Source organism: Haemorhous mexicanus, chromosome 18 (genome assembly GCF_027477595.1).
Source record: "Haemorhous mexicanus isolate bHaeMex1 chromosome 18, bHaeMex1.pri, whole genome shotgun sequence".
Classification (NCBI taxonomy): Eukaryota; Metazoa; Chordata; class Aves; order Passeriformes; family Fringillidae; genus Haemorhous; species Haemorhous mexicanus.
In genome coordinates this window covers 12,186,114-12,200,414 of record NC_082358.1, presented here as the reverse complement: position 1 = coordinate 12,200,414, position 14,301 = coordinate 12,186,114, and the positions used below count along the sequence as shown (strand labels likewise).

General features: G+C 44.9%; 1 protein-coding gene across 1 annotated transcript in view; it reads left to right on the top strand.

Moving 5' to 3' along the window:
- Window positions 1-14,301, top strand: part of PHACTR3 (phosphatase and actin regulator 3) — a 99,476-nt gene that overhangs the window by 54,113 nt on the left and 31,062 nt on the right. Inside the window, exons 4-7 of the mRNA XM_059862774.1 lie at window positions 3,158-3,340; window positions 7,741-7,944; window positions 11,641-11,902; window positions 12,862-13,109. Coding sequence (XP_059718757.1) covers window positions 3,158-3,340; window positions 7,741-7,944; window positions 11,641-11,902; window positions 12,862-13,109 — 897 coding nt within the window. The remainder of the gene's footprint in view (window positions 1-3,157; window positions 3,341-7,740; window positions 7,945-11,640; window positions 11,903-12,861; window positions 13,110-14,301) is intronic.

Sequence of the window (14,301 nt, the reverse complement as noted above, 5' to 3'; positions counted from 1 at the left end):
CTATAAATAACCCCTGGGACAATACTCAGTGATGCCAAGTTGGAGTGAAACTGAGCAACTGAAGAGTCAGAAAAAGAGCATTTTAAATAGGATTTCTTTTTCCATGGAAGTAAAGCAATTTTAATATTATTCTGTTGGATATACTTTAAATTTTATATAAAATAATCTATCAAACCATTCATTTATTCTAAAATGGAAGTTCTTAGAAAGTTCATTTTTAATTCCTGTCCATTGAAGTCTTTGTGTCTCATAATTCTAGATAATTAGTTGCCCTATTAGCATATTAGCATTACTGTATATACACGATCTCCACTAGGAGCAGGAAAGTTCCCTATAATCCATGAATTTGAAGTCATTCTCTACAAAAAAACCAGTAAAATAGAACTTCTGTAGAGCACATTAAGAGGCAGTAATGAGGAATCAATAAACCTCTTGCATGCATAAAGAACGGTTGGGAGGAAAAGATGATGCCAAGCAGCAAGATAATTTTAATAAAATTGAAATAGTTCAAATAAATGTAGTCCAGTGAGGTGTGAGGACAAGCTGTGCTTTTAACTAGACAGCTGCAAACAGACTGCTTACCTGTCTGCAGGAAAGTTGCCTGGAGCTCCTATAAACATCACACAAATTTCCAGTGCCTCCCTGTGCCCAGAAAGGGAAGAGTGGATCACAGTCAGCTGAAGGACATTGCAGCTGCCTGCAAGTTATTTGTCTTTACAGAGTGTTGTGAATCTCCAGGGTTATTTTATTATATTAGCAGAAGCAGCTTATTAACTGGAATAAAAACTGACCCAAATAATTCTCAGTAAATGATTAGTGCCCTACTTGGACTGAGCTGAAGTGGCAGCAGTTTCAAGGCTAAGTCCTCGTTTATGAAGTTGCAATTGTCAAAGCAGCAATACTGTGCAAAAAGACTACAGTAAATCCTCAAATCCCTCTATTCCATCAGGCTCTACTCCACTTCCAGGGAGCTGATTCCTGCTCACTTTCATAAACAACCCAGCTGGGAGGATGCTTCAGTCTGAGAAGCCTCATGTGCTAGCAGTAGGTGCCACTCAGACCCATAGCACAAGGCCTGGCAGTGGTGTCTGGCAGGGGCCCTGGCAGTGGCCCTGGCAGTGGCCCTGGCAGTGGCCCGTGTGGCTCTGAGCTCTGCACAGGGCTGGTGCAGGATCTGCAGTGCCCTGGGAGCAGCCCAGGGTGAGCAGCCCACACTGTCCCTGTGTGGGTGGACGGTCACCCTGGCAGGTTGTGTCATCCTTTCTCTCACACAGCCCCAGTCCTGGCTGGCCATTCACTGCGTGGCCTGGGCCACCTCTGTCCCCTGCTCCTCTGGGGCTCTGCTCACACAGGGCAGATGCCCTGGAAAACTCCTGAAATTCAGCTTCACCCTGGGGAACCAGCTTAACTCCCTGAGAGAGGACATGGGTCTGGGACACAGAGGGGTCAATTCCCAGCAAAGTCCCAGCCCTGCCCCTGGTTACCTTGCAGTGCTGAGGGCTGGGGTTCTCCTTCCCCCTGGCTCTGAGGTCTGCGCTTTGTCCTGTCCCCAGACCATCTCTAAAATATGGTGTTGGGACCCACTGGCACCCAAAGCAGCACATCCACTTTGATGTAAGCACCAGCTGATCCTTCCTGCCCAAGAACATCGCTCTTGTGAGTCTCAGAAATGCTCCAAGAGGAACATCTTCTGTTTGCCACCCCTTCATTAGCCCCTGCCCTCCCAGGGGCTGGGACCCGATTCCCAGGAGTCGCTGGTGCAGATCCATTGGGGCACAGCTGCCTTTCCTGAGGCTGTGAGGAATGTGCAGAGCAGAGTTACCTTGAGCACGTTTAGGGAGCTCCCCCCTCAATGTTTGTCCCCTTGGTGAGCACAAAGCTGGTCAGGTTTATCTGTGCTTACAGCTCCGGGCAGGGGCTGCCTGGCAAACCACACGGGCAGTGGTTCACACACCCATGATTATCTACAGGCTGCCTTCACAAGGAGCTGAAATGTAGGCAATGAACTTTTTCCCCCCTCCCCTTCCCTGTATCATAGCAACTGTGCTACTGCAAGGGCTATTTTAAGAACAGTAACTTTTCACCAAACGTGATTATGAGGCAGACTGAGTGAGCTCAGTGTGCAAAAATACTGCATCCCTTCTGCAGCATCTCTGGGCCAAAATCTGATACCCTCACCCAAAAGCACTAGAAATGACCCTGCAGATTGTCCAAATAGCATCAAAAAGAGGTAACTGTGAATGTTGCTGCTTTAAATCAATGTTCAAGGAACTTGTAATGATAGTATTGCAAGAAAACACAGCCCTGGCAGGAGCTTCCAGAAAGGAGTGTCCAGAGATGAGAAATACAAGCTGGGAGGTGAAGGGTGGACAGCAGGAGCATTCATCAGCATGGAGAGCTGCCCAGAGAGGGAAGTGATAGCTTTCTGTGGTTTGCAACAGTGATGTAGATTTTGTAAATTCTGAGGGAGTAAAAGAGTAGTTTGTATTCTGAAGACTCTTGCCTGAATAAGAGAATACTAGAAAAGCTTCAGTCATCAAGATGCGTACAGCTGCAGGGATCACTGGCACAAAAATCTTTCAGAGTAAGCAAAGGGAGCAGTTTCTAGGTCTGCATGAGGAGGGATTTGAATTTCTGATCAGCTCAATCACACAGGATACACTTTTCAAAGCTGAGTAACTAAAACTGTGCTAAAAACCTGCAGTTTGGTAGGAATATGAGCAGCCTTTCCTTCCTCCAGCATTGCTGGATGGCAGCGAGTGGTTCACAGAGCCTGGCACAGCCCAGACATGTCAGACCCACCTGGGAATGTGCTGCACTGCGGGCTCTGCTCATGCAAGGAAGGAATTGCCTTCTCCCAGAGACCTCTGCCCATTGCTCATCTCCCACACGGCAGCTACTTCCAGGGCACAGTGGCCACTTGCTGAGAAAGAGGTGTCTCCTTGAGAAACCTGAGTGGGTTTTTGTGCCAGGTGGGCTGGTGCCCACAGGATTTGCATCACAGGTGGTTAACACAGAGATCAGGTGCTGCTCTAGGAGAAGCCTCAGTTCCCTGTGCATGAGCAGCTTTAAGAGTCCCTCTTCTCAAGAGGATAGCGGGGGGGCTCAGCTTTCACTGCCCATGGTTTAGCTAAGATTAAATGATGTGTTGTTTTAGATACTGAAGGCAAAGCCTGCACTGGTGACGATGGCACGAGGGTGACACAGAGCGAGGCTCCAGCAGCTGTGTGCCAGGCACTCACCTCAGAGGAGGAGCAGCAGGACACCACAACAGCAGCCACAACGAATGTGACCTCCTTTGGTGAGGAGCTGCACTTGGATGAGCTGAAAGATGATGCAGGTATTGCACATAAAACTTTTCCAAAAAACTATGAAGTGTTATAAAAATATTTCTGCTGAGGGATTGAATATGTCAGTGCATTAAAGGGTCAAAGCACCTTGTTCAGCTGAGCCCCACACTAGGTTAGCAATTGGTGCTTAATAGCAGTGATTTTTGAGACTTCTACCAAGCTGAGGAACTACACAAAGCTTGGCATGATGGGATTAGTTGAATTATGAGATGATCCAGTCTTGGCATGGTGCCTCTTTGGTAGCAGCAGCGGCTGTGTGAAGATGAAATAAGCTTCTCTTAAAAAGATTTCTTAAACTTCGGTGCCAAGCCTGAATTTATTAGTCCTGGCTCAGGAGAGCTATGCCAATACACAGCCCACACTGTCCATGTTACCACTCTGTCCCCAGCATGCTGCAAACAGCAGTGAATTTTGATTCCACCAGCAGAGATCAGCTAAGCCAGGCTCCTTTGGTGCAGCTGTGCTCAGCTCATGCATGGCAGCCCTGCCTAGGGACTGGAGCAGCCAGGCACAGCCCAGCAGCTGGAGGGCTCCATTCACCTCCTGACAACCAAGAAATGCAAAGCTGCAGAGATAATGCTTTATCCTGGTTTGTGAGGACTGTCATGTGGTGATTTTGGATTTTCCTGCCCTCTGGGCAATCTTTACACCTTCTCCATCTGCCCTGGCTGCCTTTTGTTCTCTGTCCCACTCCTTCAGGCCCTGCTTTCTTGGGGGTCTCAGCCTTGGCTGCTTCCACCCTCAGAATGGAAATCATTCTCTCATCAGCTGAGGCCAAACCCACTCATCTCCCTGTTCTTACAGCAACCAGACTGAATCTTGACCAGATTACAGGTTTCTTTTCCTCTTTCTCTATTCTAGAGCATTTAATTCTGTGTCACTAATGAAATTTCTTTCTGAAATTGTAATTCTTACCATTGGGACGTACTGTCATGGAAAGATAGCACTAATAAGATGTCATGTATTTAACCTTATGGCTCTGCATAAACTCATAGTGTGATTTAAAATTTACCTTACAGTGTGTTCAAAATTGTGTATTGAAGCTTTCAAAATCATCCCAATCTCTTAGGTCTCTTTCCCTAACCCTACTTCCTTTTATTGTCTCCTTGAAACAATCTTTCCTGTCTTCTGTATTTCTTTTCCTCCATTTTTGAGGTGTCATTTTCCCAGGTTCCACAAAAAATAACAGTGGGATTACATTCTCCTGTCTCTTTAGTCTGAGAGACTCCAATCTGTAGGAAGTATTTCTGCCTCTCCTATTGGTGGCCTCTGGCTTTCAAAATAATTATTGCTGATCTTGTCTTTATGTGCTTATTTCTCCCTGTCTGTACATCCTAGCATTCCTGTCTCTAGTTAAGTGCACCTGAAGGAATTAATTGGGTGGGAAAGCTCTTCAAAATTGTCAGTGTGCTGCTAAATTTATTCTAATGTTGAGTTTTTTATAACATTTGCCCTTGGGCTTAATTTAGGCCTAATGCAGTGGGTGACTTTTCAGAGATTCACATGAGTAAGTGACCAGCTAGAAACAAAATGAATGAATTTGCTTTATACCCAATGTGTTCTGTGTCATCCTGAGGATGTGGGATAAAGGCCAAGGAGGGGAAGAGGAGAAAACACAATTTTCAGACTTCATGTTAATACACAGAAAAAGAACAGCCAGGGCACAAAGAGGGCAGTTTTCCTCACCAACCTCACCAGTGGGCTTGGGGACAGTCCCAGGGGGAGGATTTCTACCTGGTAATCAGATGGCATTTTGACAAGTGGCACTCCATGAATAATTCTAGTGCTGAGCACTTGGAATACTTTCAGCAGGATAATCAATCTGCAGCATGAAATCTGTTAATGGATTTGTGAGCTCAGGACTCAGGTCTGCCTCCCAGAACAGGGTGAAGCTCAGGACCCAAAAAGTCTGGCTGGGGCCGAGAGCCTTTGGGATCCACCTGCTGTGTAGCAGAGGTCGCACTGTGGCTGTGCCAGGCAGCCCCTCCTGTCCCAGGGACAGCCACAGGGGAACACTGCCAGGGAAAGCATTGCTCCTCTCAGGGGAATGCACTCAAATCTGACTCATTTTCCTCTCCAGCTCCTAACATCTACTGGGGCTCTTGATCTTTCACTAATGTAACCCATTAGTGACTCTGTTTTTCCCTTCCTCTATTACACATTTTGTCTCCTGTGCAATAGGCACAAACACCCAGGTGATGTCACCCTGAACAAGGCATTTCCCTAGAAGTACATTTTAAAAAAATTATTTCCTTCTGTAATTCACATAACTATCCCATACGGCAGCTTTCCTGTCATAACAAATTTCACAAGAACTCCTGGTAATGATGCATATTTATTCTTTCCTGTCTCTTTTGAATGATAAATACTCATTCCTCCCCTTCTAGGCACACTCATTAATCTGTTTGTCAACAAATTAAATGCCATTATCTTGCCAATGCTATTGTTTCCAACTGCCTGAGTGCCTTGGTGCCTCCCCATGCAATCTGAGCAAGAGGCTGCTGAATGTTCATTAATACAGAGAGTTTGAATTCCCAACAAGACACAGAACTGAGCCAAGAAAGGATTTGTGATGCGGCAGCTGTGGGTGCCACTGCAGTGAGATTTTAGGAGATGGCCTAGAATGGTTTGGAGGGAAAGGGGCTCTGGTTAGACAATCCAGAGTGCCCAAAGGAGTGGGATTTGCCCAGGAGTTTGGACCTCTCTCATGTTCTGCATGACCCCAGCTCTGGATCCTCAGCACGGGAAGACATGGAGCTGTTGGAGGTCCAGAGGGCCACCAAAAGGATCAGAGGGATGGAATGCCTCTCCTGAGAGGGCAGCCTGAGAGAGTTGGGGTCAGCCAGCCTGGAGAAAAGAAGGCTCCAGGGAGATCTTGTTGCAGCCTTTCAGTACTTGAAAGGAGCTTATAAAAAAGATGGAGAGAAAGTTTTTGATAGGACCTGTTGTGGTAGAACATGGGGCAATGTTTTTAAAATGAAAGAAGGAAGATTCAGGCTAAATACAAGGAAGAATTTTTTTATGATGAGGGTGGTAAAACACTGGAACATACTGCCCAGAGAGGTGGTAGATGCTTCATCCCTGGAAATGTTCTGTGTCTGGTTGGATGGGACTCTGAGCAATTTGATCTCGTTGAAGATGTCCCTGCTCATTTCAGGGGATTGGACTAAATACCTTTAAAGGTCCCTTCCAACACAACTATCCTATGATTCTGTGCTTAGGAGAGATTCAAACACCGATCTCCCCGTTTGGTTGAGTGCTTTCCCCCTCTGGGGTAGGAAAAATAACCCTGATGGCTACTGGTGTGCCCAGAGTGGCTGGAAATGCACTTTGGAGGGAGCCTGGCCATGGCTGGATCAGAGTCAGCCTGCAGGCTCCCTGTGGGTCCTTGCCTGCTCAGGCAGGGATCAGGACATGTGACAGTGAAAGCCCAGCAGTGAGACTCTGTGTGAGTCTGGGCACTGCCAGGGCAGCTGTATCTGAGCAGAATTCAAGGATGCTAATTTTGGACTTCATCACTGAATTTCCACCTGTGTCCTGCTTCAGCTTCATGCCTTTCTGGATCTATTCCCCTGTGCCCTCATCACAGCCTGGTCAATTTGATGAACTGCTCAGTGATTCAGCCTGCACTAACTTTCACAGCTAAGTGCTTTTGCCATCCTTGCAGAGACAATCCTGAAATGAGCAGTGCTTCACCATCTCAAACCAGAGCTTTGGAGACTGATTTCTTTTTTTAAGTACTTCACCAATTCCTTCTTCCACTCTAACTGCTCAGATCCAGCTGCAAATCTTTTTTGTGGCAGGGTCTTTTTGGTTATGAACTTTAACCTCAGGAAATACTCAACATTTCCTGCAGTAAGATGCAGTAAAAGAAGACTCAGGAAGCAAGTTGAAATAATGTATTAAATAAGATAAAAATCATATTGGGAGAATAAACACACATCAACTATTGGAAGGTCAGTTTTTAGGTGATATTCTGGGTTTGATACTCCTTGCCCTTTGGCTGTGTGCTCCTAGACAGAGGAGTACTCACCCAGGAACTGTATCACCACAGCTGTGTGCTCTAAGAAAATGCATTGCAGTTCTCAAAAGTTGCTTTGCCTTGCTATCCTCATTATTTAAAAAAAGGAGAAAAAGGCTTTAGGAAAGTAAAGGAAGCTCAGCAGTTTTCTCAGGAACATCAAAACTAACATTTCCTCAGTATTCTTGTACGTTTTATTCTTCACCTGCCCTGGCTGGTTGGCTGTTTCACACAGTTGCTTTCACAGTGGAAAAGAAGTGTTTCTAGCTGTGTGCCATGTGTTCAGTTTTTCTGAATGTTCCTGGCATTGTCCCCTGGCCTATCACTATTAACTTCATGTTCCATTAATCTTACTCATCTTCCCACTAGCCAAGAAACCTTCAGCACCCACGGAAGAACTGGAAGATGCCAGCCTGCCAGCATCTGAAGACAGTCCACAAGCCTTACTTGTACCTGAATCCACAGATTCCCCCCAGAAGCAGACAGAAAGAAACCCAGCACAGCTTCCCAGCCCTCCATTGCTCCCAGCTCCACCACCTAAGGCAATCTCCAAAATCACCAAGAACATAACAGGTCAGTCATCACTGCTCAGTAAAGATTTCCCCATCCTTGATGTGTTGTTCACCTCCACAGCACTGTCAAATCCTTTTCTCATGCCTGTTTTGAAGCCCCAAACTGCTGAGAATCTCTCAGTTATACTGAGGGAGCAGTGACCATGTCTGGCTGCCTGATAACGATGCACTGATCTTTGTACTTCACATATTTATCTGAAGTTCTCAGGGGATTATTTGTTGTGAGTCTACAGCACTAAACACACATAAAACAAATCAAACCAACTGCAAACATCTGCTGAATCTCATGTTCATATTGATATGCCATAAAACACAAGGAAGATTTAAATGTTTTCATTACTTGGGCTCCCACTGGAGAGCAGGACAGCAGCCAAAATCTAGTTCAAGTCAAAGGCTCTGCAGAGGTTTCTGTCTGAAGGCTTTGCTCTCTAGGGCAGGTCTAAACTGGAGCTATGAAATCTGCTCTGAAGAGTGATACACCTGGCAATCCTCTGTGCCAGACTTTACTGAACGTTTCCAAAAGCAATTCCCCTGGGCCTGATTTTCTAATGTATTGCCAATGTTGTTACATTTCTCAGCATTCTGGCGCTGCAGAAAGGGTGCTAAAATGAGAATGATTTTAGTTGGTTCCAATTTCAGGGCCCCTACATATGGTAAAAGCAGCTAAAAGGGCCTTATTGCAAATTAAAATCAAGTCCTGACATCTAAATGTCAGACCTGTTGGATATTTAGGCTTTTAAATGACAGCCATTATGTGAGCCCTGATTTGCATCCACACTCATCATCTGGCATAATGAGCAGGGTTTTCAAAGTCACCAGGACACAAAACATCAGAGGGGTTCTGTGACCTGACCAATGGGGCTTAGAGAAAACATTGATGTTTTCAGTCTCTTTAAAGAAAATTACAAGTATTTGTTTCCCATGGAAACAATTCATACATTGTCTGTGCTTAAAAGCTGTAATAACTCAAGTGGGACCTGGATTCACAATGGTATTTTAGTGCTCAGGAGCTGCTGTTCAGGTTATTTCACTGTCCTGTTGGTGAGGCTTGAGCCTCCCCTTCCCCCCTGCAAGAGGAACAGGCCCCCTCTGCCTTTGCTCAGCTGAGGAGAAGGCCATGCTTGGCATCAGATGTATTTGGAAACCTGACCCACGCAGGGTATAGAGATTACACCTCCACCAAGCACTTTAGAGCATTTGGAGTTCAGATATTTTGCTGCTTAACCCAAGTATTTCCTGTAGCATCTGAGATATTTTGAGTTTTGGTATTTAATTCTCATTTACATCTTCCACAAAGAACAACTTTTAATTTTCTCAATGACTCCAGTAACTCTAGACCCTTTTCCAGCAGTGATTATACATGTTTATTTTTGTGGGGATGTGGGGGCAGTGCTAAGTTAAAATTAAACAAATACCGTCAGTGAGTGAGAGGAAATACAAAAGTGTGGGGAGAGAGAAAGGGCAATTATGAAAGAAAAGGAAGATGAAGAGGTTGAAAAGCTCTTTTGTGTTTAGTTTTTCCCCTCCCTTAACAATGCTAGGGATGCTGTCAGCAGAGGAGTGAGGAGTAAGTCAAGCACCAATTAATCAGAGAGAGGAGGAACAGGGCAAGGTGCCAAGACATCACTTTGCAAGATTATTCACTGAACATCTGCCATTAGGACAAATAAGGTGTGATCTCAGGAAATTCTCAATATTGTCCAAAGCTGCAATGAGGATGAAATTGGCCCTTGACCTGTTCCAGGAACAAGCTGGTGTGAAGACAAAACAAAGTCTTCTCTTTCTTTCCCTGCTTTGGGGTTGAGCTGAGCCCTGGCTCTTGCTCTGAGGAAACACAGACACCCTCTCTGTGTGCAGAGGATAAAGTGGCTCAGGAGGTGGTTTTGTCCATCCCCTCAGGCCATGATTCAGTGGGCAGCAATTGATCAGAAATCAATTTATGATTTATGATCTCCACAGCAGCACAGAATCAAAGCCCCCTTGAGTACCAAACCCGGCTTTGCTCAGCAGAGCTGGGCTGTCTGCTGGCTGGAGCAGCACCTGATCAGTGCAGGAGGAGCTCTGGCCTGGGAAGGTGGCTCACACATTGCACATCAGGCACTGGCCCTTGGAGCAATGCCCCCGAGCCTCCAGACTTCCCAGATTTTAAACTGGGTAAGTTCTGGGCTAGTTTGAATAGAAATGAACAAAGGCATTGCTAAGGGTCCTGGGCTGGAGGGACCCAAATGTGCACAAACACCTCCAGAGATGAAAAAAGTCATGTTAGACCTTCCTTAGAAGGGAGATTTTGTTGTGAATGCAGCTCTCCTCACTGAAGGATGCTCTCCTCCTCACCCCACAAACCCAAAAAGAAACCAGGCTTAGTGTTGCCACGCTCAGATTTTCAGTGTTTGACTTTGGTAATGATTTCAGGAGCTCTTAAGCAAACTTAAGAAAATGCATGGTTTTGATAACCCTTATGCAGATGCTGGTTCTGAGAGGAGATATTTCATAACTGAAGTTAGTATTTTTTGCCCTCCCTGGTTTTCTAGCAAGTTACCCTGCTAACTGGAACCAAGTCCTGGTTACAGGACTACTTCAGGATAACCCTGGCCTGAGCAGAAGTATTTCTCTGCTATGAATTGAAGGATTTATCTCCAAAGGAAGAATAAAAAAGAAAAGGAAAAATTACCTGTGAAAGCACGTTTGTACCAAAGCTGAGCAAGCTGTGCCAGTTTAAATTCCTGTGTGAAGCACTAGGTGGCAACAAGGGACAAGAAATACTCTGGGATGAGGCGCTCAAATTGCCTTTATTCACCCACATGGTGTAAATATCTGCATGTGCCAGAGGCGTGGGACACAGATAAAGGGGAAGGGGAAAGGGGAAGAGGCCTGCAGAACAGGAAAACTAATCAGCATCTTTTTCAGGGCAGATGTTCAGTTATCCTAAGGGATGTTGTGTGAAGCCACCAAATTTACAACCAGGGAAATGTCCACTGTGCTTCAGACTCAAATGCTAGGAAATGTATAAATCAGTTTAAATGTGTAACTGTAATTTCAGACAAAAGGTTTACATTGCATAGAAAACAGCTGAATCTGGCACTAAAGAGAGATTATATTGCCCCACCCTTCTTTTTTCTTGTTAGCGCTCAGTACCCCATCTTTCATTTGGATGTCATCTGGCAAGTTTTGTTATGCAAACATTATTCCCATATTATAATGATTTTGGCCTTTTCTCCACGGGCATATGAAAGACAGAGGTCTGGGCTGTGCAGCAATCACAGAGGAGCAGCTAATAGACACTGGTACATTTTGTCCAGACTCAGAACCACGGGGCATAAATTTTAATACAGTCTGCCAGAGTCCAGCAGAGAAAATGCTAGATTGGAAAGCCACCACAGCCCAAGCCTTTGGTGGTTAGGAGCAACAGTGTGGGCAAGCAAAAATGCAGTGGTGGGCTGGGAAAAAGGAGAATCTGATCCTGTGAGAAAGAGGGGAAGTGAAGGGGCATCTGTTTTGCTAGATTAAGGATATGGAGTTGTGCAGCAAGAGCCTTTTGAACTCAGTTACTCAGCCAGTTACCTCACAGCAAGAGCAAAACATCACCATTTATCCTCTGTTCAATACTACAAATTAAGTTCAGTGCAGACTCTGTGCAAAAAGAAGAAAACAGAAAAAGCATTGCACAACCTTTTCCCCTCTTGTGTTTTGCCAGCAGGAAGCGAAACGGACGATCCAGCCATGAAATCTCCTCCTTCCACCATCCTGAAGAACTATGTCATTGTGGGTTCCTCCCAAATCTCAGGACAAGCTGCCCTCTTCCACCCCTCTGGCCAGAAAAGCTGCGAGCCCCATGGCAGAGGCCAGGTAACAACGCCCACCGGTTCCCCTCACCTGGCTGCCGTTCATCTGCCTTTACCTCCCAGCAGAGTCATTGAAGAACTCCACAGGGCTCTGGCCACCAAACACCGGCAGGACAGGTACCTACAGCCTGCAGGCACAGGGCTGCATGAGGACACTCATCCCACCACTTCATTTTTCTTGGAAAATGTTCCTATCCTGTTGTTAGTGTTTTAATTGCTGCTACAGCTTGGGTTTGCCTTCCTTGTGGTGTCACTGCTTGGAAAAAACATCCCTGGTTAAAGTGCTTCATTTGGCAGCTATTTCATTGTATGTTCTTCCTTTCTAAGGAGGCTGCTGTGGTGCAGGAGTGGGTTTTCAAACAGAATCAGGTGATAGTCCTTGATCTACTGCAAAAGAAAATCTTTCCCACAAGATACCAAGTTAGAGTAACAAAGACACATCCTGCTCCAAGTACTCTACACATGAGAAATGCTGCAATTTCTGTGTCTTTTGGCTGACACAGGAGCACATACAAGATCCATTTTTAATACAAATGTTTTTGTGGGAGTACACTGGATGCTGTATCTGGGTTTCATTATAAGCCCTCCTGTGTATCAGAGGACAGAGATAACTCTGCCATCACAGAGCTTTGGAGAGAAGTTGGTAGCATTTCTCAGTTCCCTAACAACTACTGCCCCAGGGAACAGATTCACATGATGTCATTTCCAGGCCCTGTTAAACCTTTCTCATGATCATACAATATCATATGAATGGTCATATTTCATGCCATGCATGTTTTTCATTAGAAGGACGTGTTGTTGTGGGGGTTTTAATCACTACAGTGTATCTTGTGACCATATAGAAAAGAAAAACATTATTCACCACCCCTCCATGTCTTATTTTAATGGCAGAGACAGGAAAGTAGATCCACATTAGCCATTCTCAACTTGAAATTGCCATCCTATGTTGGTCCATGCTGAACTCCCTGCCCTGCCCTTTAGGAGCTATGGGATGTTTTTATCATTCTCATGTAAATTTCTACTGCAGCAATAAAACAATCTTTGTAAAATCTGGGCTGTGCATCTTCCACCCATAGCTTCCACGGAAGAGAAAGCAAAGGCTCTCCAAAAAAAAGGGTGGATGTTCGTCCCTCGAGAACGTCGAGTATGGAGCGCAACAAAGAGAAGGAGAACTCGCTGAGTTATGGCAGTGACTCAGAAAACAAGAGGAACTCGGTTAAAGAGTCAGATGAGAACAAAGAAAACATGATCATGAACTCAGAGCTCAAGGAAGAGTCTGTTTTTTATCAGGACGAGGAAGTTCTGAACGACTCTGTTATTTCTGGTAAGCAAAATCACTGCAGTACAAAGATACACTCCCACAACCAAGGGAATGCTCTAAAGGCAGCAGAAAATGTTGGGAAGGGCAAATTCCTCTACTGTCACATCAGCTTTTGAATGAATTCTGGTGAAAAGATGAAGTTAAATTGGAGTCACAGTGATTGTGATTGTCCTCCAGGTGTTGCACACTGTGCTTTACCCTCTCAGTTACTGGTGCACCCTCGGGCTGCTCTGTATGAACAGCAGCACTCCCAGACATCCCCCTGGGAGCAGCCAGAACTTTCTGTACATCCAGAGCCAATGCTGCCGTGTTCTGGAATTTCAGAACTATTTTTCCATGCAGTGACGGTACATGGAAAAGTGATAGAGACCAATCGATCCAGGAAGGACAAACACGTAGAGAAAATATCTTAAAGAATAAAGTTTCTCTCCATCTGGTCTGTTTTACCCCTTCTTGAGACATATGGGGAATGCATTTTATAATCCTTATTTTTTATTATTTAAGGGAGCTTTGGCAAAATAATCAGCTCTCATTAGAAAATTTGTCATTCAAGGTTTTTAATGTTTTCCATGTTAGCACGACAGATTCAATCTGAAATGAATCCTTCCCTCTCTTCATGAATGCATTAAAAGAAGTCAGGCAGAGAACAATTTATCAAAAAAAAATTGTTATAGCAGATGAAAGATGAATTTTAAAAGGTGTCTTTGAAAGCATGAGCCAGCAGACAGGACACGAGTTCTGCTGCTGTGTCTTAAGACACCGAGTAACAAAACAGACTCCTGAGGTAAGGCAAAAGAAAAGAGTCCTTTGCCTAATTGCTGTGCATTTAAGGATAGCGTAAAACACAACAAACACCTTTTAAGTTCTGCTTTTTTTTCTGGCTATGTGTGTAAAAGTGGCCTCTTTTAATAAAAATTCTAAGAGCTAGAGGCAGCCAGGCAAAAAAAATACATTATCCCAAACAAGCAAGTCCAAATCTGAATATTTAACTGTTGAAGGTGAATCTCTCTATATTTAACAAATAATTATTCATTATTATGATGATAGGAGGGCACTGGTTATTGTACAAGTTTCAGTGATATCTAGAAGCAGCTCTGGGCTTTCCACAATAAGTGCTTGAGTTTTGGGGAAATTCCTGCAGTTGAAGGACAGTGCTGGTGTACTGGGGATGGCTGAGGCCACCTGAGAAAATAGG